Here is a 26470-nt window from a genome sequence, read left to right as displayed (position 1 = left end):
GGAGTTCAAAGTCAAGTCATCCTATAGTAAGTTAGAGAATCTCCTGGACATACTTGTCTTGACACTGGTTCTTGTGAAAAATATCCAAACATGTTTCATTTCTGTTGGTAGACTTACCATTGTGTGTAAGATGTCCCAAATAGATTAGAGCTCAGCTAGCTTGTGTTGTACAGCATCTGAACCCCATTCCTATGTATTTGAGGGAATTCCCTATTTCTTGGGCCTCCCCTGGAGATAGAGCCCCTTCAATTACAGAAGTTGCACATCTGGCATTTGCTTTCTAACCCCCACATGACCTCCTACCAAGCTTAGGTATAGACTTATGCCCTAGGTGCTGGCAGTCACACTGGGAATCAATGAGATGACAAAGCAGGAACTGGAGGCAACGCTGAATGGGAATTCACAAAGGACTGTGACAGCAGGGTGGTGGCACTTCAAACCTTTCAAAGACTTCCTGTTGTCCTTTCTGGCAGGACTCACAACACTCTTCAAAGTCAAATGGCCCTCCAGGCACCTCATGTTCTAGCCAAACCGATTCTCTCTGAATTCTTTAAACATACATGCCACTGTGTGTGTGTGTGTGTGTGTGTGTGTGTGTGTGTGTGTGTGTGTGTGTGTGTGTGTGTACACTGGTACTGGGACTTGAACTCAGGGCCTGGGCACTGTCCTTTACCTTTTTGCTCAAAAATGTGGAATTCTAGGGCTGGGAGTATGACTTAGTGGTAGAATGCTTGCCTAGTATGCATGAAGCCCTGGGTTCCATTCCTTGTTGCTGTATTCACAGAAAAAGTTGGAAGTGGTGCTGCGGCTCAAGTGGCAGAGCACTAGTCTTGAGAAAGATTGAGGACAGTGCCCAAGCCCTGAGTTCAAGCCCAGGACTGCCCTCCCCCCAAAAATGTGAAATTCTAACACTTAGGCCACATCTCTACTTCCAGCTTTTGTTGGTTGATTGAGGATAGAAGTCTCAGTCTTTCCTGTCCTGGTTGTCTTTGAACCATGATTCTCAGAGCTCAGCTCTGAGTAGCTAGGATTACAGACGTGAGTCACCAGTACCTGGATCATGCTTCCCACTTTTTCTGTCTTAACTACACTTCTCCTTTTCTTTGAACATTTTTCTTGCTCAACTCTACTTTCATTTTGGGGTTCTTTATTCATTCCTTAGAAAAATATTCCCCCTGTAGTCTATTTCATGCATTCTCACAGAACACTGAGCTTTGAAATGAATTGTTTAATCAGCATCACACAGGCAAATTTCTGGTTTCCATCAGGAGAATAACTATATTCATGCTGCTAAGTGATTTATCTTTGGTGTGCAGAACAATGACTGGCTAAGGATGGGGGGGGGGTCACATATTTACTTAATGAATAAATCTCACCCTTAAAAAAATCTAGCATCTGATTGAGTATGACTTTATATTCCCAGCATACCAATTGAAGAGATTACCTATCTCTTCAATTGTCTCCTTGTTTGTATTATAATTGAAATTTCTCATATAAAATTCAGTTCATAAACTGAAAGATGAAGGCATAGCCAAGTGTATTAATGCTGGATTGTTGTTGGCATAATCAAAGTGATGAAGTGAGGTCTGCTTAGACAAGTGCCCTGAATACAAAATGCTGGGAATCTAAACGTATAGGGAGTAGAAAAACTGCTCTTTTCAAGGAGATGAATGGAAGCCAAGCTGAGAAAGGAAATTAATAATCTTCATGAAATAGAGCATATGGGCTTTTCCTTGGTCAGGGGTGATTGGGCTTGTCAGTGTGTCTCCAGACAGAACAACAGTCAATGACTGATTGATTGGTGAAGGGATGGGAGAGGAGAAGTGTTGTCAACCCCAAGCACAGATGAGGGTAGCTCTACCTTCCTCTGCATTACAACATGCTGTTCTATCATCTGTCACTTAACTGAAGTCAATACACAGGCAAGTGGATCATCTGGATGTTACTTGCCCACACTGTAGTAAGGAAACTGAGGCCCAAAGATTTAACTCCAGATCTTTCTTCATTATTCCTAGTGTATAGAAGATAGTTCCCCAAGGCTGAAAGTGAGATGAGAGTATTTTAAGCAGTCATATCAACAATAATCACAGGAATTGGTTTAATGTTTATATTTAAGTGTAACAATAACCTGGGAATGCAACTACTCATCTTCCTGCAGTAATTATGGAAAGCTGGGCAAGAAATGGATCATTTAATAGACATTTCTGCTTCTAGAAGGAATGAGATACAGGTCTAAAGTCTATTTTGGCCAAGACACCCATCATCCGTGGACAGTCCCAGAGTCAAGTGAGGCACAAGACAATTGTAAGCTTTCTGTTGGTCTCTCAAACTAGACCACATAAGTGTTCTTGGGCAGGGTTAACGTTAGTATACCCTTGGCACCTCCAATAACTCTTGAGTCAGGGTCAACCTTCAATGAATTGTTGGATAAATGATGGTGGGAGAAGAGAGGATGGGAATAGAAGAGAGGGAGGATTGAAGTACCCTAACATCTGCAAATTAACATGAGTGAACACAACAGAGTTAGTACAAAACAGTTACACAAAGGGACCATTAACAGAGGCAAATGGCTCCAAAACAAATTTTGGAGCTGTTTTACAACTGGAATCTATTTTTCAAGATATACAGCAAATACTGTTATGCTTTATAATCTGAGTCTAACTCTGGTATTCTGACAGGTGGGAGACTTCCATCTCATTATTTTAGCAAAAACAAACTTGGTTTTGAATTAAACTCATTTTCATCCTTTATATGCAATTAAAATTTATTACTTCTGATTTTGAACTTCTCCCTACTGACCAGTTCTAAAAGATTAAAAAGGGAGTCTCTAAGCTTTAAGATCTTTCCTAATCACAATCTTTTTTAAAATATCAGGCACAAATTCCCCTTAGCTATAATGTGATTCCCTGCTTATAGTAAACTTAAATTTACTATAAGAAACAAGATGGGTATAATAGAAGTTCTCTTGTTTCCATAGTAACAAGGAAGGCAGCAACAGGAAGAAAAAATCCTAGGTTTTAAGAATGTTCTGTTACAAGGTGTCAGAGTCCATTAAACATCATCAATACTCTGTTCCTCATTTAATTTTGCCTTTACAAGCTTACTTCCCTGCTGCAAATGTAATCCAATTTTCTCAGTTGAACATTAGATTCTGGAAAGGCAAAGCCAATTTTAAACAGGCTCTTTATACTTTCCTGGAGGTGATACAATATCTGTTCATCTTGAAAAACTGCCCAGTGTCTTCCATATCTTGTTTGTGTGTATGTGTGTGTGTGTGTATCAATTTATTATTCTAATATCTGTGAGTTTGTTTTATCATAACTAGTAAAATCATTGTTAAATAATTTAAAAATCACAGTGGATTACAAGAGCCAGACATGGCCTGAAATTACTATAAGGAGGGCTGGGAGTTTGGCCTAGTGGTAGAGTGCTTGCCTAGCATGCATAAAGACCCAGTTTTGATTCCCTGGTATCACATACACAGAAAAAGCCAGAATTGGTGCTGTGGTTCAAGTGGTAGAGCCACAGTGCTCAGGCCCAGAGGTCAAGCCCCAGGACTAGCCAAAAAAAAAAAAAAATATATATATATATATTCAGAGATAAGCAGTGGAGTGGGGATAAGTGGGACAGTGGCACACCTGTTCCATTAGTCCTGGTTTCATTCCCCACACTATCGTGCAGAGGTTTTGAAACACTGGTAATCTCCACAGGTTATAACTTGGCCAGCTGCTGCCAAATGAGATTGCTTCTTTGAACTAGAACTTGCACAAATACCTCAGATTCCCCTGGCATGCTTGGGTAGAATTCATATTTTCAGCTGTAGCCCTCACTCTCAGATTTAGAAATCCTAGGGATTGACATGAAGGAATTGAATTACTAACATTTCAGAGTGATTGTCTTTAGATTAAAGTGTAAAACAAAGAAATGGAAGGCAGTCTCCTTGGGCACAAAGTACCAAGGAAAGGCAAGAAGTAGACAATCTAAAGATCAACACTTCCTAAGATTTACCATCCTTTTGCTTGCTGGGATTTTTTTTAAGACACACTAAATGTGCTCTAAAGGCACACAAGTGTATAATGCTAGTGTTGGTATTATAGCTTCAAAAATGAGGCGCTCCGAAGTTAATTGATTCTGTCAGTCTGTAAGGACGTCAAAGGTGATGTCTGAGTTTCCTAGAAGAGCCAGCAACTAAACTAGCAGTTTAAATGTTGTTGCCCACAATGAGGCACAGCTTCGCACCCACTAGGATGGCCACAATAAATGAAATAACAGGAGCAAAACATTTATGCATTGTTGATTAAGTAAATCACACGAATGCAAAATAATGCACCTCTCTGAAAAAGATTTCTCAAAAAATTCACTAGGTACTGGTGGCTTATGCCTGTAATGCAACTGCTTAGGAGGTTGATATCTTAGGATCACGGTTCAAAGCCAGACCAGTCTAGTCCATGTGACTCTTATCTCCAGTTAACTATCAGAAAACCAGAAACAGCACTGTGGCTAAAAGTGGTAGAGCACATTCTATTGTTTAATAGTGTAAGGTAATATTAGGAAAGATATCCAAAACGATAAGAATGAAAAGCTGTCTGCATCAGTCACCACATGGGTTCTGTTGAGAAAGAGTAATTGGGCATGACAAGACAATGGAGGGTAGGTAAACCAAAAAAAAAAATTAGAGTAGCAGCAGGGAAGAGATCAGTTCTGTTCAATGGAGGAAAAACACTTTTAAATAGTGATATTAGGGTAATTGGTGATATGTATTTAAAGAAGATAAAATTTATTCTTTGTACCATATACTCATATGGATTGCAGTGGTATCAGAAATGTAAGTTTTATAGCCATGTATTTTTGCTACCATGTGTACCAGCAGTTCTACTTATGAAAATATGCCCAAGGGTATACAAATGTATGCAAAAAATGGAAATAGCACAAACATCATCAACTGCAGAGGAGATAAGTAAAACAAAACTGAAAGAAGTAAAAAGAAGAAAGTAAACCACGTAACCCAAGACTTTTGAATCTTCTTGATAACTCAAGAATTCATGGGAACAGGTGAGAAATTGAAATGCTTGAATCTAACCAAGCTTCTAGGCCTAATTACCAATTGGCAATAAATAGGAGGTAAAGGGACCAGGGTGCAGTAATCAAATCCAGAATGAGAATGCTTCACATAAACCATGGTTTTGAGAGCTGCTTTCCCAAACAAACAAGTGCTCTACCCACTTTTATCAGAAAATGGTAGGGGAGCCTTTCAAACTGCGTACCAAAAGATAAGTGAGTATTCAAAGTGAGTGCCCAAGGTAAGTGAGTATTACTACTGTAGTCCTAGCTGCTTAAAGAGGCTGAGATCTGAGGATAACAGTTGGGAGCCAGCCTGCCAAGAAAGACTCTGAGACACTTATCTCCAATTAACCACCAAACAGTCAGAAATAGAGCTATGCTTAAGGGGTCGATGATGGTTAGCCTTGAGTGAAAAAGCTAAGGGACAGTACCCACAAAAGAAGGAGGGGAGAGTAAGTGATGGTCTATCTCTCACAGATATAGATTGAGTTATTTACAGATAGACTCTTTTATGTGTAGGTCCAATATGTCAGGAGACTCACAGGGTGAAGCAATCCAACAGATATTATGTTGGAAATAAACTTTACAACTTGGAGGTAGGGGAATGGAGGAGGGGAGAGAATGAGGAAGGGGAGAGAATGAGGAAATGTACTCCTTACCTTACTATGTAACTCTGTACACCTTTACAATAATGTTTTTTAAATACTTTAGGGAAGGAACATAGGGAGTAGAAGGTGGATGAAGTACAATGTATTTTGTTAATAGTAAAGATGGGGGAATACCAACATGACAATTCATAGTAGTATTCTTGTTACTTCGTGGTAAACAGAATGACCATGGTGCTAGGAAGGATGCCAAGGGGAAATGTGAGTGTGAAGGATTGAGCTCTGGGTGCCATTGGGAGAGGGAAGGAGGTCCTGGGCACACAGAGAGGTGAAGTAGTAGAATTACTGCTTGAGAACATTAAAGCTGAGGAAATAGGTAGGACAGGTTTCAGATTTAGATGAATAAATGCATGGGGAAAATAGCCATCTAGCAAAGGAACTGAAAAGAAATGAACGCTAAGAGTGGAAAGAATAAATAGTAAATTCCATTTATGCCCACTGTGTTTGTAACTCTTGTGAAACTCCCAAATCTTAGGAAAGAGATCTGCAGTAAAGATATAATTCTAATAATTATCAGCTGCAGCATAATTTCCATAGGAACATGTAGAACCGGTCCTCTCATGAGCAAGCACTGCTTTTCAAATTAATAACTGACTTTTGGACTGTCAACATTAAGGAAGTGATGCTGTAGCTTGATTGAAGACATTTATATAAGAAAACTAAGTAGCAATATAGGATGCCTATGTTGTTCTGTTCTTCCTGCTTTCCATCTTGAATGTGATAGATCTTTAGGGTATAATTGCCTATAATCCTAGCTACTGAGGAGGCTGAGATCTGAGAATCACAACTCAAAGCCAGGCTAGGCAGGAAAGTCCATGAGACTCTTATCTTCACTTAACCACCAGAAACCTGGACATGGAGCTGCAGCTCAAAATGGTACAACACTTAGTCTTGTGCAAAAGAGCTCAGGAGCTAGGTGCAACTGGCTCACACCTGTAATCCTAGCTACTCAAGAGGATCACAGTTTGAAGCTGGGGCAAGAAATCCCATGAGATTCTTATCTTCAATATACAACGCAAAGAAAAAAAAGCGGGAAGCAGTGCTGTGGCTCAAGTGGTAGAGTGCTCACCTTAACCAAGAGAAGCTCAGGGATAGTTCCCAGGCCCAAAATTCAAGCCCCAGGACCAGAGAAAGAAGAGAAGGAGAAGGAGAAGGGGAAGGGGAAGAGGAAGGAGAAGGGGAAGGGGAAGGGGAAGTGAAGGAGGAGGAGGAGGAGGAGGAGGAGGAGGAGGAGGAGGAGGAAGAGGAGGAGGAGGAGGAAGAAGAAGAAGAAGAGGAGGAGGAGGAGGAAGAGAGAAAGGAGGAGGAAGAGAGAAAGAAGAAATGTACTATTTACCTGACTTATGTAACTGTAACTCCTGTGTACATCACCTTTATAGTAACAATAAAGCATTTTGTTTGCCAGTCTTAAGGCTTGAACTTAGGGCCTGGGCACTGTCATGAGCTTTCTCAAGGCTACCACTCTACCATCTGAGCCACAACATTACTTCCAGCTTTTTCTGTGTATGTGGTAACAAGGAATCGAACCCAGAGCTTCGTGTATGCCAGGCAAGCACTCTACTACTAGGCCACACTCCCAGCCCAACAATAAAACATTTTTTTAGAAAAAAAATTTAATTACAGAATTTTGTTTGTCTCATTTTCTTTCCCCTAATGAAGGACGGGTTTTTTTTAATTTTATTGGTCATTTACTTAAAATATTTTTATTATCTTTAAGTAGTTGTAAAAAGAGTTTCAATTATATATATGAATACAATTTATGAGTACAATATATTTTGATTAATATAATTCTCTCCCATGTCTCCCTCCCACCTATCTTCTCAATTTGTTTATTTTCACCCAATAAAGAAGCTTTTAAGAAAACACTAAGACAGGGGCCGGGAGTTTGGCCTAGTGGTTAAAGTGCTTGCCTAGCATGCATGAAGACCTGGGTTCGATTCCTCAGTACCACATACATAGAAAAAAGCCGGAAGTGGTGCTGAGGCTCAAGTGGTAGAGCTCTAGCCTTGAGAAAGTCCAAGGACAGTGCTCAGGCCCTGAGCTCAAGCCCAGGACTGGCAAAAAAAAAAAAAGAAAGAAAGAAAACACTAAGACAGAAGCAAAAAAGAAAAGAAAGAAAGAACGAAAGAAAACAATCTCATGTGGAAGATCAAATTTTACTTTGCTTTTCTTCTTTTCTGCTCTTTTTCCCACTGCTCGTGGTATTATAAAAATTGAAGAAAAATACCAAAATCATCCAGCCCTAGGAGAAAAGTCCTTTTTCTTAGCTTTGAAACAGCAGTGACAAGGTTAAATCTTTGTTTGACAATGATTCAGAAGGAGCCATGGAGTTACTGATAGAAAAGATTCTTTCCTATCAGGGCAAAAAGAAGAGCTTGACCCCTGACCACCAGCTCTGGAAAGCATCCTGGTTATTAGTTAAAAGAATAGTTAAGCTGTAATAAAATAAGCCATAATATTTTGGTTTGAAATACAGAATGTTTTATCAAATCAAAATTATAGTTTGTTGGAGGTTGAGGGTTGTATGGGCCAATTTGAGGAAGGTGGGTTTAGATGTTTATGTTTATATTCAACTTATAAGGTAAACATATCACTATTATTCTTTTTCTGTTCTGGGCTTCTCAAAACTTTTTATTGACCACTCTAAATTCTTCAACTTATGGTTTGGAAAGTCCCTTATTTGGCTTCCCTCAAAAGCAATTGAATCAGAATTTTGGCAAGTTGGAACTTGATATCATTTTTTTTTGCCAGTCCTAAGTCTTGAACTCAGGGCCTAAGCATTGTATGTGAGCTTTTTTTTTTTTTGCTCAAGGCTAGCACTCTACCACTTGAGCCACAGCACCACTTCCAGGTTTTTTTTTGTTTATATGGTACTGAGGGATCAAACCCAGGGCTTCATGCTGACTAGGCAAGCACTCTACCACTAAGCCACATTCCCATTTCCTGATACCATTTTTTGTTGTTGTTGTTTTTCTGGGGGACAGTTTCAAAGTGTAGTCAAAGTTGAGGTCTGTCTTTGTTATAATACTAATGAAAAGAAACAACTAGAACATTTGGATTCTCTTATCATGAGATTCAATATCAGGAATGAGTTTTCCTAAGTTAAGGGGTGTGCATGTGTGTGTGTGTGTGTGTGTGTGTGTGTGTGTGTGCTGTGCATTACTTCTCTCTGTCATCTCATACAGGTAACTGCTGTACGGGTGCACGTGAACAGTTCCTCTGAGAACCTTGACTACCCAGTCCTAGTTGTGGTTCGCCAGCAGAAAGAGGTGCTGTCCTGGCAGGTTCCTCTGCTCTTCCAAGGACTGTAAGTGGTCTTTCCCATTTGATTTTCTTCAATGACCTAGATAGAGCTCCATTGATTTTTATTAAGCCAAAGGAGACATCAGACATGAGAATGCTAAGATAGGATGCATGCAATGTGAAACTCTTCAATTCCCATCCCATCAAACTTTCAGATTATCCTTAGTTTTCAGTGCCTAGAATTTACACCATTTTATAACCTACCATAACACTTTACCTTAAAAAAAAAAAAAGTGGGTCACCTCGTAGCCATGCTGTGAATGAGATCCATCAGTCAACATGAACAAGTAACATCAGCACCATTCTTCAACATAGCCACTAAGTACACATCTTTGGTACTGTGTAGAAAGCACTACTAAGTGCTAGAATATTACAGTGGGAAAAAAATAAAGTTACTAGCCTCATTATCTTTTGCAGAGGAGAACTTTCCAGGGCACTGTAGCGTTTTAATAAGAGGAAACCAACTAAAAGGCATACAGAAGTAGGCAGCTTGTATGGTTTGGGAAGGTTGTGGCTATAGCTCCGTGGTAATACACCAGCCTAGCAAGCATAAGACCCTGAGTTCAAACCTCCAGTATCAACACACACACACACACACACACACACACACACACACACACACACACACACACACAGAGTCAGGAATTTGAGGACTAAAATACTAATTCTGATACGTTTAACTTGGATCCAGGGTTTCCTTTACTTTTAACAGAAAATTCAAAGTGTTGAAAAATATAATGAACTGGTTGTTCTAACAGGACAGTTTCCCTCTTAAAAGTTCATGATTTTCCTCACTGAATTAGGAAGGTGGTTGAGCGTAATGTGGCCTTTACTAAATGACCTGGTCCGAATATAAAGTACTGGAAAGCAAATCTGGACAGAAATAAAATGCGATAAGCTTTCCTCTGAGCTCACTGAGTCTTTCTTGTTCTTGGTGACATTGCCACTGTTGCTTCAGGTACCAGAGGAGCTACAACTACCAGGAAGTCAGCCGCACTTTATGTCCCTCCACAGCAACTAATGAAACAGGACCTTTGCAGCAACTGATCTTTGTAGACGTTGCCTCCATGGCTCCACTTGGTGCCCATTACAAACTGCTGGTCACCAAGATCAAGCACTTCCAGCTCCAGTAAGTAGGATCTGGGGCCTTTCTCTGTGTTCTGCCTGCCTGTGTCTGTGGATGTTCAGTTTCCCTGAGATTCTGCAAGAAAATTCGCCACTTAGCATATTATTTCAACGTACTTGGAAGTCTCCTGCCCAGTAAGGCCTGAATCCTATGAAAGAGGGAAGTGGGTAGAAGCCTGGTGCAGCAGAAAAAACAGATGACCTCATAAGTGTGTCTGTTTAAAGATCTGAGTGAGGACCCAGTACTTCAGATGACAGTTACTGCTGAGTGGGTACTTTGGGAAGTGATTATGTCTAACGATGGCCTTAGCCCTGAAGGAAGTTTTGCTTCAGTTTTAAGGAAAACTGTAAACCAGTTTAGTTGTCCTTATCACTTGGGTCCTTCCAGTTTAGGAATGTAGATAAGAATGCTGTTCTTTTGCTTCTCTGGAGTGACTCATATTGCTTATGTTCCTGCTTTTTAAATTTTGTTTTGTTTTGTTTTAAACATAGGACAAACTAGCAACCCTACTGAAACAAAGTAAGCATAATACTTGGACACTTCACCAAAGAAGCTCTCCACATGGGCAAAGAACACACCTTCCTTAGCTAGCAGGATAAATTAAGTTAAATCCAAAGCAAGATTCTATTACAACACCAAAGTGAGAATTTGAAGGACCCATGGATGCAGTGCCACTTTTAGTCATCCACCCATGATTATGCATAATTGTGGTATTTAGTAGTGGAGTATACACAAAAATAAAAGTGAACAGCTATTGAAATACCTGACAACAAGAATAAGTCTCACAATGCTCAGCAAAAGCAGCCAGACAAAAGAAATGCATGCTATTTGATTTCATATATTGTGTGTATTTCTATATATGTGCACATATGGTATATAAGGAATCAATATAATAAGTATAATATATGAAATCAATACATTGTATTATATATAATAGATATTATAAAACCAGGCAAACTATTCTGTGATATTAGAAGTCCATCTTTGGATAATAAATAATAAGTATATAGCATTCTTTATCTGATAGCTCATATGTTTTAACTTACGTACTTTCTATATGTTTACTATATTTCAAAAAAATAAATTCTTTAAAAAATAAAAATACAGCTGGGAGTGGTGGCTCATGCCTGTAATCTTAGCTACTCAGGAGGCTAATATCTGAGGATCCTGGTTCAAAGCCAGTTCGGGCACTAAAGACCGAGAGACCTTTATCTCCAATTAACCATAAGAAAATGGCAAGTGGAAACAAGATGAGGGGTGGGGGAGGGGGGAAGGGAAATGGGGACCATGACATGTGAAAGGGTATCAATGTGTGGGAATTAAGGCATCATTTATCTGGCAAATATCATGTAACCCTTCTATTAATTACAATAAAAAATATATATATATATAAAAAAAGAAAATGGCAAGTGGGACTGTGGCACCAGGGTAAGGTGGTAGCCTTGAGCTGAAGAGCTCAGGGACAATGCTCAGGCCCAGGGGTAAGGTGGTAGCCTTGAGCTGAAGAGCTCAGAGACAGTGCCCAGGCCCAGAGTTCAAGCCCCAGGACATACATACATACATACATACATACATACATACATACATAAATAATACATGCTATCTTCTTTTACAGTTTATTTTCAGATCAGAATGTTCTATTAGAAAACTCTAAATTTTTCTAGGAAAGTTTATTTAAAAAGGTCTATAGCCAGTGGAGTTGTTAATGAGAATTAAATACTTACCTTGCTCTTCTCTATACCTTTAACATGGAGAAATATCCACCAAGATGGAAGGATATATAGATGAATAACTGCTCAGAAAGCTAAAGCATTCACAGCATTCTGCTCTAAGTCCCTCCATTAATTATGGTGCTGTAATCACCTTAATAGCAAAGAATGCTCTCTTCTCTCCAACCTTCTCAGGAAACCAGTCTGAAACATATTCTCTAGTGGATAAGATCCACCCACCCAGATCAATGAAATCAGAATCTCTAGCAGGAAAGCCTAGACACTGGTATACAGCACACTGTGGGGTGTGTGTGTGTGTGTGTGTGTGTGTGTGTGTGTGTGTGTCCATTTTAAAGTTCCCCAATGGATTCTAACATATATTCAGTGTTGAGAACCACTACCCTAAAGCACTTTCTAAAGATGATGAATAAGCTTATCTTAATAATTCAACCATCGGTAAAACCATGTAGAAATTCTGTGTTACATATTTGATGCCAGTAATAGTGCATTTCTCTGAACTTTCAAAGAAGCATGGCCCTTACTCATTGGTATCTTTGACCTGTCACTGTCACCCAGTGACAATGGACAGCATCTTAGGGGTAGTTTTTGGTGAGGTAATTAGACCCTTCTGAGAAGTGAATTCAGTGAAACTGAAGTCATAGGGTCACAGTTCTGTGCAAGTGTTAATGAATGACTTGCATTTGGTGAAATTGCAAATGTATTCTGTCACACTGTTTCCTGTTGCCACCTCTTATAAAATGGCTGAGACTTAGCAGTAAACACTGAGAGCATTATGCAATGTACATAGTTACTAGGACTTCTTTTTTGAGACCAAGATAAGTCTAGGGGTAAAAAAATGAGGCTGTGCTTCCTTCTCTGTTGCTCCACCAGCATTGCAGGTGACACAAAAATCCCGAGGATGAAGGGAACAACTGGATTTTATAAAGGTACAGAATAGCCTTAATGGAGGGAAAAACAAGAATTATGGAGAAATTTGGGGGGAGTGGTTTTTGCTAGGCAAGCACTCTACCACTAGGCCAAACTCCCAGCCCCTAATTTTTTAAATATAGGTGAGACTAGAGTACATTTCGTAGTGAAAGAGTAGCACGGTAGATTAAATGGGCAAGGGAGCTGGATGTTTATGGAAACAAAGTCTCAGACCAGAGGCTGAGAGGCCCAGTGGATTGGCGGGGAGGGGTGTGACAAGTGAACTGGTGAGAAGGTTGAAATGATGAGGAGAACGCGTGACAGGCGGCCCTCAGGAGATAAGAGAGAATGATTTTCTGGAGTCCTAGTCCAGGAATAATGGGATATCTCATTTCCTTCAACAAACAAAGTGGAGTTTGGGATCTCCATGCCCTGTGCTAGGAACTTGCTAAGACGCTGTGACTTAAGTGGTCATCTCTGAAACTCCCCTTTAAACCACTATCCTGTCTCTCTTTCCACTCACTCCTTCTTCCAATCTCTCCTTTTCTTTTCCATTTTATTACTTTCTTGTTCTTAATTTTTGAAGAAGCAAATAAATGGAGAGTTTGATTCTTCTTTTCTCTAAGTCTAAAGATACCTATGAGTTTTAGCTTTGTGATTGTTGGCTAGAGATGCTTGATAAAATAAACCTTCCCTATCCCTGCTAGGAGCTATGCAGAAAGCTACAGAATGTCTTATCCCCAACAAACATAATATTTATTTTGAACATACTGTTAGCTTCACAAGCACTCACATGCAACAGTTTTAAAGATAATGAATGCATTTTCAAAGTTGCGTGCATTGTGCTAATGAACAGAACAAGAAAAACAGAAAATATGTACTAATGTCTCCAGATTCAGAACACAGTTGAAACTCAAGTGATAGGGAAGGGAACAAAAAGGATCAAATCTCTGGCCAAAGAATACAAGTTGCTTCAGGAAGTGTCATGCAGTCTGTGGCTAGCTAAGATATCAAAGATATCTGTGTGTGTCTCTCTCTGTGTTCCTCTGACCTAGCAACAAAACGGTTGGTTGAAGGTCTTGGGTTGCCCTGGTAACAGCAGGTCACATTCACCAGACTACTGAAAGAGCTCCCCGCCTCCCCCAGACCACACACAGCTCTGCAGGTCCCTGCCTAGCTGTGGACTCTCTGAAGCTGACATGTAACTAGGTTTCACATTAATTCTGGCTTCTTTAGAAAGCTTAAGATCAAAAGTCTTCAACTGCGTTTCAGCAAAACCAATCCCCCATGTGAATGTGGATTTTGTATATATATATATATATATATATGTATAATTTTTAAATTTTTATTTATTTATTGTTTGTCATTTGTGGGGCTTGAACTCAAGGCCTGAGCACTGTCTCTGAGCTCTTTTGCTTTACCACTTTCTCTTGTCTGATTTTTAATAGGAGATACACATCTTGTGGGCTTTCCTTCCCCAGGGCTGACGGCTGACTTTGAACCTCAATCCTCAGTTCTCAGCCTCCTGAGTAGCTTAAGATTATGGTCATGAGCCATCAGCAGCGGGCTAAAAGACTAATTGTTATATAAAGAAAACTTAGGAAGGAAGTAACAGGGAACAAAAGTTTAGCCTCCAACTCCCAACAGTGCAGGGATTAATGCCCATTGCTGGGTGATACAGTATCTCAATTTCTTTGGGAACTGAGATGCAGTCGACCTGTGTGTGTGATCTACAAGGCCAACAAGTGATGTTGCAAGAGCCAGAAAAAGAAAAGCTCAACAACAGCCCTCACAGAGCCGTGGAGAACTTCTCGCCTGAGTTTTCTGGCCTCGTGAAATATTTCCCAGATACCCCCTCCACTTGGCACTCTGTGCTGTAGAGTTCTGTTTCCTGTGTCCTCCTACCCTTTTCTTGCCTGGATCACTGCTGTCGTTAAGTCTCCAATAATATTTCACTATATATTTCTATTTGGAGAGTGAGTAACTTCATTGTGCTCTTTTGGTAGTGTGTACATTTAAAAAAAAAAGTAGACTTTAAAAGGGCTAAGTCAAGAAGGACAAAATCTTGAAAAGGTATTTTAGGCTGGGCGTGGTGGTTCGCCCCTATAATCCTAGCTACTCTGGAGGCTGAAATCTGAGGGTCAAGGTTCAAAGCTAGCCTGGGCCCAAAAGGACCAGAGACTCTTATCTCCAAAACTGGAAGAAGTGCTGTGGCTCAAGGGTAAGGCCGTAGCCTTGAGCTGAAGAGCTCAGCACCCAGGCCCAGAGTTCAAATCCCAGGACTAGGGGGGAAAAAAGGAATTTTAGTGGTATGACAGGCAATTTGGAAAATCTTTTAGGAAAAAGAAAAAACAACATATCTCTGCCTAAGGAGTGGTTTATAGAGATCTTCTCATCACCTTTTGTGCACTAACTTACAGTTTTATTTTTCCCACTTTCATTTTCTAGGACAAATAATGCCTTTCACTTCACGGCCAGCCCCTCTCAACCTCAGGTAAGCTGTCAAGAGCCCACTGGTTGGTGTTCCTCAGGGAAATTATGCACCCTCAGGGAAAGTGTGGTGCTGCCTTTGATCTTTCACAGTTTGACATATATTTGCATTCTAGATTGTTGCTCATGTTACTGGGATCTGGGACCGGATATTTAATCTTCATAACATTAATTGCTGTAAAATGTGAGGCATGATATTTGTTCTTTGGTACAACATTTCATTAAGCAAACCCTGTTGTGCCTACCATGTTGCAGTCAGTGTTAAGACTGTCCTAGGGACTGGGGGCACAGAATAAAGTCAAAGATGTAAGTTCTGTTCTTTTGGACCTAATAGAGTTGGCAGTGGGAGGAAAGACGAGACGATGGCAAATAGATGTACAAACAATTGTCATGAAGATACAAGAGAAATAAAATAATTTAACATTTTTACAATATTATTGGTGCAATGAATTTTGTTTTCCCTGTCATGAAGAACAGGAACAGTTGAGTGTGTCTCAAAATGGTAGAGCACTTCTTTAATAAATGCAAGATCTTAAGTTCAATCCCAGTACTACCAAAGAAAGGAGAAAAGAAAAAAATCAGGAATGCTGACAAAATATATTATTAGGGGAATTAGCTATTTTGGATGTGGTCCTCATTGAAACACAATCATAGACAAAATGATAACATGAAAATGCTGATTATTTCAGGTTGTTTCTCTGGTGACATTTTTACCTACCTTTCTTTTGTCTTTCATGGCTTCTGGAAGAAATGAATGAACATAATAGCAAGTTCAAAACATGTTTATCAGGCTAGAAATGTAGCTTGCTGGTAGAGTGCTTACCTAGAATGCATGAAGCCCTGGGTTCAACTCCTCAGCACCACATACACAGAAAAAGCCAGAAGTGGTGCTGTGGCTCAAGTGGTAGAGTGCTAGCCTTGAGCAAAAGGAACTCAGGGACAGTGCCCACACTCTGAGTTTAAGCTCCAGAACTGGTAAAAAAAAATGTTTATGTATTTCTTGATATTGTAAATTTTCTGTAGGCTTTCATGTAGTTTCGTCTTGTTTGCTGTAAATCTATTACAGTTGCTGGAATGTTGCATATTTGAACGACTGCTTCTCAAAGAGAAAGTCCTGATTTATCATTTCTGCCCATTCCTGGGGAGTACATATTTTCTCCACCATGGCTGACTTCAAGTTACTAAAGTGATGTTATTGAACACAGATTTGGGAAGAAATAGACATGCAAATCAACTCTTCCAGACTGTTATGAACCTATTCCTATTTTTGTTTTAGTTATAGGCCTTATATGTACTAGGCAAGTGATCTATGAATTGAGCCACATCTCCATCCCCAACACAGCATTTAAAAAGAAATATTTTGTTTTATTGTAAAGGTGATTTACAGAGGGGTTGCAGTTACATAAGTAAGGTAATGAGTACATTTCTTCTCAAACATTGTTCTTCCTACTTCACCCCCTCCCCAAATCCTCCCCCAAGTTTCTAACTTAGTGTCTTGTGAGTATCACTGTCACATTAGTTCCCTTTTTCTGGTATCACACCATTTTGGTATTCCCCTTCCCTTCTCCAAACCAGATGAATGTATATACAAAACACAAGGTACCAAAAATCAAAAACAGGATAACACAAAGGAAAAAGAAAAACAAAAGAAATACCTTCACACAGCAAATTAAAAATGAAAGGAAATTCTTGATTCCATATCTTGGAATTCACTTCAATTAGCATGATTTTATATGGTCATATGTACATAGTTGTTTCCCCCTTTCAATGAAAGTCTCTTCAGCAAATACACTGCCGCCCAGTGGCAGGAGAGGACCACAGGCCATAATGTGTTTCCCTTGAAATTCATTGAGCATTTAAGTTCAAGTAATAGTTAGAAAGCATTGGTTGTTGCTAGGTACAAAAGAGGAGCGGGTAAACTACTTTTACTCTAAATAGAGAAAGAATAAAACATAGTGCATGGCTAGAACAAATACAATGTCATAGAAAATCAGCGATAAAGCATATTTTGGCTACTTTTTATTTTAAATAGTCTATAACTATTGAAGTATAAATAATTTGTATAGAAACTCCAAACTAGAGTGACATGTACTGAGAACAAATTAACAAGATATAATGTCTTCAATATGTGTGAAAGTTTTGCTTACTCTTAACTTTTTCTGTTTTGGCCTATATTTTGTATCCTCTAATTACAGAAGTGATTTTCTGTTTTTACATACTTCACCCAAGTGACTGAGTTTTCCAATAGCTTACATCCATCTTTGTCTTCCTCTACTTCAATATATTGAAACAGGCAGTACAACTGACTGGACCGAAACTGGGTAGATATCCAGGGCACACATGGTGATTCTTCACCTAAATTCTAGCCATTTCTTGGAGTAATCGCCATTTGCTTCTTTGAGATGAAAGTACATTGTCAGGGCAGGCATCAAAAATATTCATGTGGAGTTTTAGTAACGTAGAGATAAGTAAGAGTGGTAATACTTTGGCATATTGACAAGGCTTCAGTAATGCCCTTGAATGGAAAAGTAGGGTTTCCTAACACCCTATATCACCATTAGGGATTTGGACTCCTCCCATTTTGAAGAGCCCTAAATTATATGTATCAAATTCTGTTTTAGTGGTGGTATCATCTTCCTGAAGGGACTTCCAGGCAGCAGCATAAAACAATCTTTCCCCATCAAAAACCTTTAGATTATTAAAATACGTTCTTTTTTTATTGTACTGGCTCTCAAGGCAGGATGCTAAAAGAGATACTTGAAAACCAAATTAAATTTTAATATGTGTGCCTCTCTTTAGTGAAAGTCTTAGGAAATCAGTCTTGTTTGTGTCAGAATTTTAGTTATGAACTTCACATTGCTCCCCATCCAAATGCCACATTTATAATTCTTTTTTTTTTCCAGGCCTGGGGCTTGAGCTCAGGGACTGAGCACTGTCCTTGGGCTTTCTCAAGGATAGAGCTCTACCACTTGAGCCTCAGCACCACATCTGGCTTTTTCTATGTATGTGGTACTGAAGAATCGAACCCAGGTCTTTGTTCATGCTAGGCAAACACTCTGCCGCAAGGCCAAACTCCTGGCCCACATTTATTTATTTATTTATTTATTTATTTATTTATTTATTTATTTATTTTCTTTCTTTCTTTTTTTGGGAGGGGGGTGTCATGGGGCTTGAACTCAGCCTGGGCAGTGTCCTTGAGCTCTTCAGCTCAAGACTACCACCCTACCCCGGGCCTGGGCACTGTTACTGTGCTCTTCAGCTCAAGGCTACCACTCTACCCTGGAGCCAAGCCCCACTTTTCTTTTTCTAAAGATTAATTGGAGATAAGAATCTCAGGTCCTTTTGTGCTAGGGCTGGCTTTGAAGCTTGATCCTCAGATCTTAGCCTCCTGAGTAGTGGCCCACATTTACAATTCTTGATCAGAAATCCTCCTTATTACTTTAAAACAAGATTGTTATATCTTGAGTCAATATCTTTTTTTTGGATGGATTTAGAATATAGATAGGTTAAAAACATCTTTTCTCTATTAGGAAGTCCTTGCTTGTGTTGATATTTGAGGAGTAATTTCAAGGCACTTCTGCTTACCAAAACTAGTGAATGTGTTTCAGAAGCTAGATGTCAGTTTGAGCTTTTGAAGCTAATATCTTGTTAGTATATTCTAGCTAGGAAATAGGTTCTTCAGCTAAAAGTCTAAGGAAGGATTGGTGTTGGGCTAATTCTTGCCAATAAAAAGGTAGTCAAAAATTCTTGAGGAACAGACATACCTGTTTTTCAGAGAACTTCATGTTTCACAGTGACTACAGGGAAATAAGTCTCTTGTTATATTCTGTGCATATTGCAAGGTCAAAGGCTGTGGTGTGGGGAGCAGGGGTCACCAGTGGTGCTTGACAACTTCTCAAGTAGCAAATGGAATGAAGCATAGTGAAGTTAAATTGTAAAAGAAATGGCCATGCCATGAAATGAAATAGTACCAATGGCAAAGGGCTGTGTTGCCATATGTTTTCCTGAAGTCTAGATAGAACCCAATGCAGAACAATTAGTTGCTCAATGTGTATGAGAAGATGGTTGACTGAAAAAAATGGTTATTAAAATATGTATGTAAATGTCATTCTTAATAGAAAAAAACAATCTGAGGCATGTTAAAAATGTTTGAACTCAAGCTGAGCAAGATAGCTCACACCTGTAATTCTAGCCACTCAGGAGCCTGAGATCTGAGGATGGCAGTTCAAAGCCAGCCAGGGCACTAAAGTTCGTGAGACTCTCATCTCCAATTAACCACCAGAAAACCAGAAATGGCACTGTGGCTCAAGGGGTAGGGTGTAGCCTTGAGCTGGAGAGTTCAAGCCCCACCACTGAGGGACGAAAAAAAAAACCCAAACAAACCAAAAAAAAAAAAAAAAGAACTTGTTTGAGCTCATAACTGTAAGCAATTTTTAGCGTGAATAAATCATGTCTTTCTGTTTCAGTATTTCCTGTACAAATTTCCTAAAGAAGTGGACTCAGTTATCATTAAAGTGGTATCTGAAATGGCTTATCCGTGTTCTGTTGTCTCAGTCCAGAACATCATGGTAAGTGCTGATACTTGTTTACCTTTTAATACATCAGACTATATTATCCCAGAATGAAAGCCTCAGACATCTTCTTACCATCTATCTCCCTGCAAACTAAGAAACAAAAAAGAACAATATCTCATGCACAGGGAAGGACAGTCTATGTCGATACAAATTGAAGGAATAATTACCAGGTTTCATGACTCATGTCTATAATCTTAACTAGGAAAGAGACTGAGATCTGGAAAATCTCAGTTTGAGGCCAAACTTGGAGACTTGTTAGTAAGACTCTATCTCCAAAATAAGCAGCAAAAGCAGGAGGAGGGTATTGGTCAAGTGCTAGAGCACTAGCCTAACAAGAACCATAACCATGGGGCTTGGAGTGTGGCCTAGTGGTAGAGTGCTTGATGAGCATGCGCAAAACCCTTGGTTCAATTCTTTTTTTTTTTTTTTTTTGCCAGTCCTGCAGCTTGTAATCAGTGTCTGAGCACTGTCCTTGAGCTTTCTCAAGGATAGAGCTCTACCACTTGAGCCACAGCACCACTTCTGGCTTTTTCTATACATATATGGTACCAAGGAATTGAACCCCGGGTCCTCGTGCATGCTAGGCAAGCACTCTACCAGTAGGCCTTGAGAAAGCTCAAAGACAATGCTCAGGCTCTGAGTTCACACAATACTTACATATGCAAAAACAAAAAAAGAACCCCAACCAACCCCTGTAACAACAAAAATAAAACAAAACAGAAGATTGATGGAGGTATGACTCAAGTAGTGGAAGTAGTAGAGATGAGCAAGCAAGCCAAGCAAACTTAAGATGATGAGTTCAAACCAGAGAGAGAGAAAGAGACTGGGGGGGGGATGTGGGGGGAAGGGAGGCAGGAGTTTGGCCTAGTAGTACAGTGCTTGCCTAGCATGCACAAACACCCAGGTTCGATTCCTCGGTACCACATACAGAGAAAAAAAAAAAGAAAGAAAGGGGGCAGGGAGAGAGAACAGTTATCAAGGAAAGAAGAAAAAAGCAAAAGATGATATATCACATATGACAAAGAAGACCAAGTTGTACGTTCCTTGAGAAAAAGAAAATGGAAACATATATATTCTGTTTTCTAAATCTGTACTGTAATGGTAGATTTTTTTCCATCTCAGAAGATTTTTTTTAAACATGAGCAATATGTTATATACTTTAAAACAATCCTTCACTATAAAAAGGACCTTGACTTAAGAGGACAAGACACCAAGTTTTCTTAATCATTTTGCAGAAAACATTCTGGATCCTGGTTTAATGAGAATCTCTTGCTCTATAATCCAGATGGAAAGGCCCATACACACACACACACACGCACACACACACACGTGCACGCACGCACGTGTGTGTGTGGGTGTGTGTGTGTGTGTGTGTGTGTGTATGATGGGGCTTGAACTCAGCCTGGGCACTATCCTGAGCGCTTCAGTTCAAGGCTACCACCCTACCCCTGGGCCTGGATGTTATCCCTCAGCTCTTCAGCTCAAGGTTACCAACCTGCCCCTTGAGCCAAGCCTCACTTCCCGTTTTCTAGAGATTAATTGGAGATAAGAGTCACAGGTTCTTCTGTGCTCAGGCTGGCTTTGAACCTTGATCCTCAGGTTTCAGCCTCCTGAGCAGCTAGTTACACATCTGAGCCACCATGCCTGGCTAGCCTTAGTATAATTTAATTAATGAGTTAATTAAACTTAATGAACTCACTAATTAAAAGCATTAATAATTGTTTCATTTTTTACTCTGCGTGCGTGCTGTAGTGCCCCGTGTATGATCTTGACCACGACGTAGAGTTTAATGGTGTCTATCAGTCAATGACCAAGAAAGCTGCCATCACACTACAGGTGAGACCATGGCTTTCCCATCGCTACAGTCAACGGCGAGTTGCTCTTCTCTTGGGGATTTTGGGAGCCCATAATGCAGTGGGACATATATCTGAGAGGATTTCCTAGAGAGCTCAGGCCTGAAGATTCCAATCTATTCATTGGGGGTGGGGTGGCAATTTAGGGTGAAGATGAACAGACCAATTGGAAGCAGTCAAACACATTCTGATCATTTGTACCAATTACAAGCTTGAAAACATGGTCTCAACTAAGGACATTGCCTCCTTTACCCCCATGGGCTCTCTTCCTTCTCCCAGGTTTTCTTCCCTTGCCTAAGATTACTGTTTCTTGCAGAAGAAGGATTTTCCTGGTGAGCAGTTCTTCGTGGTATTCGTGATCAAACCTGAAGATTATGCCTGTGGAGGATCATTCTTCATCCAGGGTAAGACTTAGTGAAGAAGGGAGAGAAAGGGAAGCCAAAAGTTCATGATGCTGCCAGGCGCAGTGGCCCACGCCTGTAATCCTAACTACTCAGGATGGTGAGCTCTGAGGATGGCAGTTCAAAGCCAACCTGGGCACTTAAAGAACCTGAGACTCCTATCTCGAATTAACCACTAGAAAACGGGAAGTGAGGCTGTGGCTCCAGGGGTAGAGCCGTAGCCTTGAGCTGAAGAGCTCAGGAACAGGGCCCAGGCCCAAAGTTCAAGCACCATGATCCCCCTCAAAAGTTCATGATGTTCTCTCTAATGGTCCATCTGCAGTGTAAAGGCAGTCCTGAGAGATGCCCTTGAAGAGAAATAAAAACACAACGACAAACAATAAGATTAATGGTATTATCGATGCATTCATCAGTAAGTGTAACATGGCTTGCTTGGTATTTAGTTGAAATTTCTGTTTGTTAGTATACTATATAATTTGATCAGTGTCTAATATTCCTTGATTAATTATAAATCCTCTGGTGACTAGATAACAAAAACACAAATTTTCACTGACTAGAAAAGAATGAAAACTAAAGGAAGAAAGAGCTTTCTGTTTTTTCACCTTGTCTCTTCATATGCCTATATATGGCAGAAGAGTCAAACCCCTCCTCAATGGAGAAGGAAAGCAGTACTCCATTTTACTTCTGTCAGTCAAAATGCATCAAGTCAGGGCCAAATTGAAAGTTGTTACCACCAATGTTAGATTGTTGAAGATGTGAAACCGAGGTTTTCTCCGGCGCTTATTCAAGGAGCACAGTGGATGGTGCAATTGTTCTGGAGAGAAGATAAGAATCGAATATCTAACTTATTATGCTGGTACCTTGTTTCTTGTTTGCCAGAAAATGAGAATCAGACGTGGAATCTACAACGAACAAAGAACTTAAAGGTGACCATCATTCCTTCTGTTAAAGGTCAGTGTTGGCTCTAGAGTGTGGTGGAGAAAATTCTGTCAGGAAATCTTTCAGAACATTGATTGGGTTTAAGAATGAATTAAGCTAGAGATGGTGGAATGTACCTATAATGCCAGTACTCTATAGAAAGAAGGCAGGTAAATTATAGATTGAAGGCTATCTAACCTATGCTACATTGTTTTTTTTCCTCCCTCAAAAAAAATAAACAGGGGCCGGGAGTTTGGCCTAGTGGTTAAAGTGCTTGCCTAGCATGAATGAAGACCCAGGTTCGATTCCTCGGTACCACATACATAGAAAAAAGCCGGAAGTGGTGCTGAGGCTCAAGTGGTAGAGCTCTAGCCTTGGGAAAAGTCCAAGGACAGTGCTCAGGCCCTGAGTTCAAGCTCAGGACTGGCAAAAAAAAAAAAAAGAAAGAAGGAAAAGAAAAGGAAGAGCCAGGCATGGTGACTCACACCTGTAATCCGAACTATTCAGGAGGCTGAGATTTGAGGATTGCGGTTCAAAGCCAACCCAGGCACTAAAGACACTAAAGACCATGAGACTTATCTCTAATTAATCACTAGAAAACCAGGAGTGGCTTGTGGCTCACTGGGTAGGGCAGTAGCCTTGAGCTGAAGAGTTCAGGGACAATGCCCAGGCCCAGAGTTCAAGTTCCATGACTGACCAAAAAAAAAAGAGAGAGAGAGACAGAGAGAGACAAAGATGACAGCGACAGAGAGAGAAGGACCGACACTCAGAGAATGGGCATGTGAGTCGGATGGAGGGAGATGGCTCCTTAAGGTGTTATGCCCCAAACATAGTCTCCCCTCCACCCCCCCGAGGACCACTGACCAAAGTCGTTTCCCTCTTCTCAGGATCCGTGTATGTGAAATCCAGCCTTTTCAGTGTCTTCATCTTTTTGTCCTTCTACCTGGGATGCCTGCTGGTTGTGTTCATTCATTATGTGAGGTAGGTCAAACGTTTCAAGAATGGATAACTGCCTCTGCCAGTCTCTGTATGCTGCCTAAAATATAGGTATTAGACTAGGTTCAAAGCTGCCTCCAGTCACTTGCATGAACTACTTATCCTCCTATTCAGGTTTCTCATCTGGGAAAAAAAAATGAGATAATAATAGTGTAACTTGCAGTTGCTTATGTAAAAATCATGTATATAACCAGTGCTGGTAGAAGGTTGGCTGTTTTCATTATGTGGAAACCTTAACAAAAAGGCTGCTTGTCTATTTTTCGAGACGAGAAAATGCTCACGCTAAATCTACAGACTGTAGGGAAAGATCAGTCCTTTCAAACATAGAGATTCAGGAACAATATTGGACATTCAATCAAAAGAAAACAAATTTAATATGCCAAAGAAATCTTGTGATAGGGGCCAAGAGTTTGGCCTAGTGGTAAAAGTGCTTGCATAGCATACATGAAGACCGGGGTTCAATTCCTTGTAGCGCATACAAATAAAAAGCCAGAAGTGGTGCTGTAGCTCAAGTGGTAGAGCTCACAAAAAGCAAGAGTAAAAGGCTAGTATACCACATTAGCAGGTATTTTTCTACTAAGATAGCAGCTGCTTTCCAGTAAAAATATCCTTTGAGACAAGAAAAGAAGACATCATGCTGTAATTTGGCCAAAGGTATTTCTCTTCCTAAGAAACCTAGACTCCTCATAAAACAGCCCATCTTTCTTTGCCTCTCTCAGCAGAGCTGAGCTTTGAGAATTCATTCTCACAACTCTCTGTGAAGCCACTACAAAAGAATGGCAGGAGGTTTACAATAAACAAATGTGCTTTCTTCTTTTGATCTTGTAAAGAAAACAAAGGCAACCCAGAACTTGGAGACAGTTAGGCAACGTGAACCAAGTCTGTAGAACAATCTTCCAGCTTCTTCAATGATACAGCAATCTGAGTGATACAGGCCTAGTCCCAACTCAAAACCCAGTTTCCTATGGTGACCTGAAGCTTTCTAGTTGAGATTTTAAATCTTCAAAAGCATCTTTGAAGTCAGGCCCTGGCTGGTGGCTCATGCCTATAATCCTAGCTACTCAGGAGGCTGAGATCTGAGAATCTTGATTTGAAGCCAGCTTGGGCAGGAAAGCCCATGCAACTCTTATCTCGAGTTAATTACAGAAAAATCAGAAAATGGTGCTGTGGCTCAAGTGGTAGAGGCCTAGCTTTGAGCAAAAAGAAGCTCAGGGACAGTGCCCAAACCTAGAGTTTGAGCTCCATGACCAAGAAAAAACAAAACAAAACAAAACTGGGAGAGTCTGAGCACCAAAATAATTGGATAAAGGATAAGAGCATTGCCTACTGCTAGAGTGTTTGCCTAGCATGCATAAAGTCCTGGATTTAATTATCTGGTACCACATACATAGAAAAAGCCAGAAGTGGTGCTGTGGCTAAAGTGGTAGAGTGCTAGCCTTGAGAAAGCCCAAGGGCAGGCCCTAATTTCAAGCCCCAGGACTGGAAAAAACAAAACAAAACAAACAAGCAAACAAAAAACCTGAGCTACAAAATAGTTGGATAAGGAATTACAAACCATTTGGGACCAAAAAAAAAAAAACCAAAGAAAGAAATTCATGAGTTCTTATTCATAAAGAAAGGAAACAACCCAATGAATTCAACGAATTTATCAGAACAGTTATCATTAACTGCCATCATTAGCAAATAACTGATAAAAGGAAGGACCTTGGACTACAGCAGATTCTGAGCTGACTGGTAAATATAGAGTGAGTGCTAGCTCTGGAAAAATCATCAATTTGCAGACTTCATAGTAAAGAGTAGGTCAGGTTAAGAATCAATAGATACTATATCTCTATCTGATAAAGATCAAGATATGCGTATAGTCTGAAAATGACTTCACAAATTGCTTAGTAGATCTTTAGGGAAAAATATCTGTATAATAACTGCAAAAATTCTATAGAACATTGATAGAGTAATCAAAATTACCATCACCATGAGGAAGGTGAATATTAGTGCATTCAGACTCGCCATTCTGAGAAGGGTACAACATCGCTTGTGTACCATACTGAAACAACATTTTTTGAAACTAATCGTGTAGAAAAATGCAACCCAAAATATGTCACAAAAGACAAAGGATATAGGACATAAATGATGGAAAATGCAAAAAAAATTGCAAAGGATAGGTAAATGTCTGCAATTAAAGATTAACTAAAGGTAATAATTGATCTCAAATTGGATCTATACTAGAAGAAAAAAATATGCTGTAAGGACATTATCGGATCAATGGAAATACAGACATTAGATCTTAACAAGTATCCTGTCAATGTTATTATGTTGGTTGTTTGATGATGATATTGCAGTTATCTAAGGAACATCTTTACTCTGAAAATAGGGTTAGCATTGATTATAAGCAACTTACTTTCAAATAATAGAGAAAACTATATGCTGGTGCTTGAATTCAGGGCCTG

General features: G+C 39.9%; 1 protein-coding gene across 2 annotated transcripts in view; it reads left to right on the top strand.

Moving 5' to 3' along the window:
* Positions 1 to 26470, top strand: part of Sidt1 (SID1 transmembrane family member 1) — a 78792-nt gene that overhangs the window by 16926 nt on the left and 35396 nt on the right. For both annotated transcript variants that reach the window (XM_090346329.1, XM_090346340.1), the window contains exons 2-9: positions 8912 to 9033; positions 9988 to 10158; positions 15240 to 15285; positions 19748 to 19849; positions 21608 to 21691; positions 22025 to 22112; positions 22989 to 23060; positions 23915 to 24008. In XM_090346329.1, the coding sequence (XP_090202455.1) occupies positions 8912 to 9033; positions 9988 to 10158; positions 15240 to 15285; positions 19748 to 19849; positions 21608 to 21691; positions 22025 to 22112; positions 22989 to 23060; positions 23915 to 24008 (779 nt within the window). The remainder of the gene's footprint in view (positions 1 to 8911; positions 9034 to 9987; positions 10159 to 15239; positions 15286 to 19747; positions 19850 to 21607; positions 21692 to 22024; positions 22113 to 22988; positions 23061 to 23914; positions 24009 to 26470) is intronic.

Source organism: Megascapheus bottae, chromosome 1 (assembly GCF_031878675.1).
Source record: "Megascapheus bottae isolate mThoBot1 chromosome 1, mThoBot2.hap1, whole genome shotgun sequence".
Taxonomy (NCBI): Eukaryota; Metazoa; Chordata; class Mammalia; order Rodentia; family Geomyidae; genus Megascapheus; species Megascapheus bottae.
Note: the sequence above shows the minus strand (reverse complement) of the source record. Positions and strands in the feature narration are given on the sequence as shown.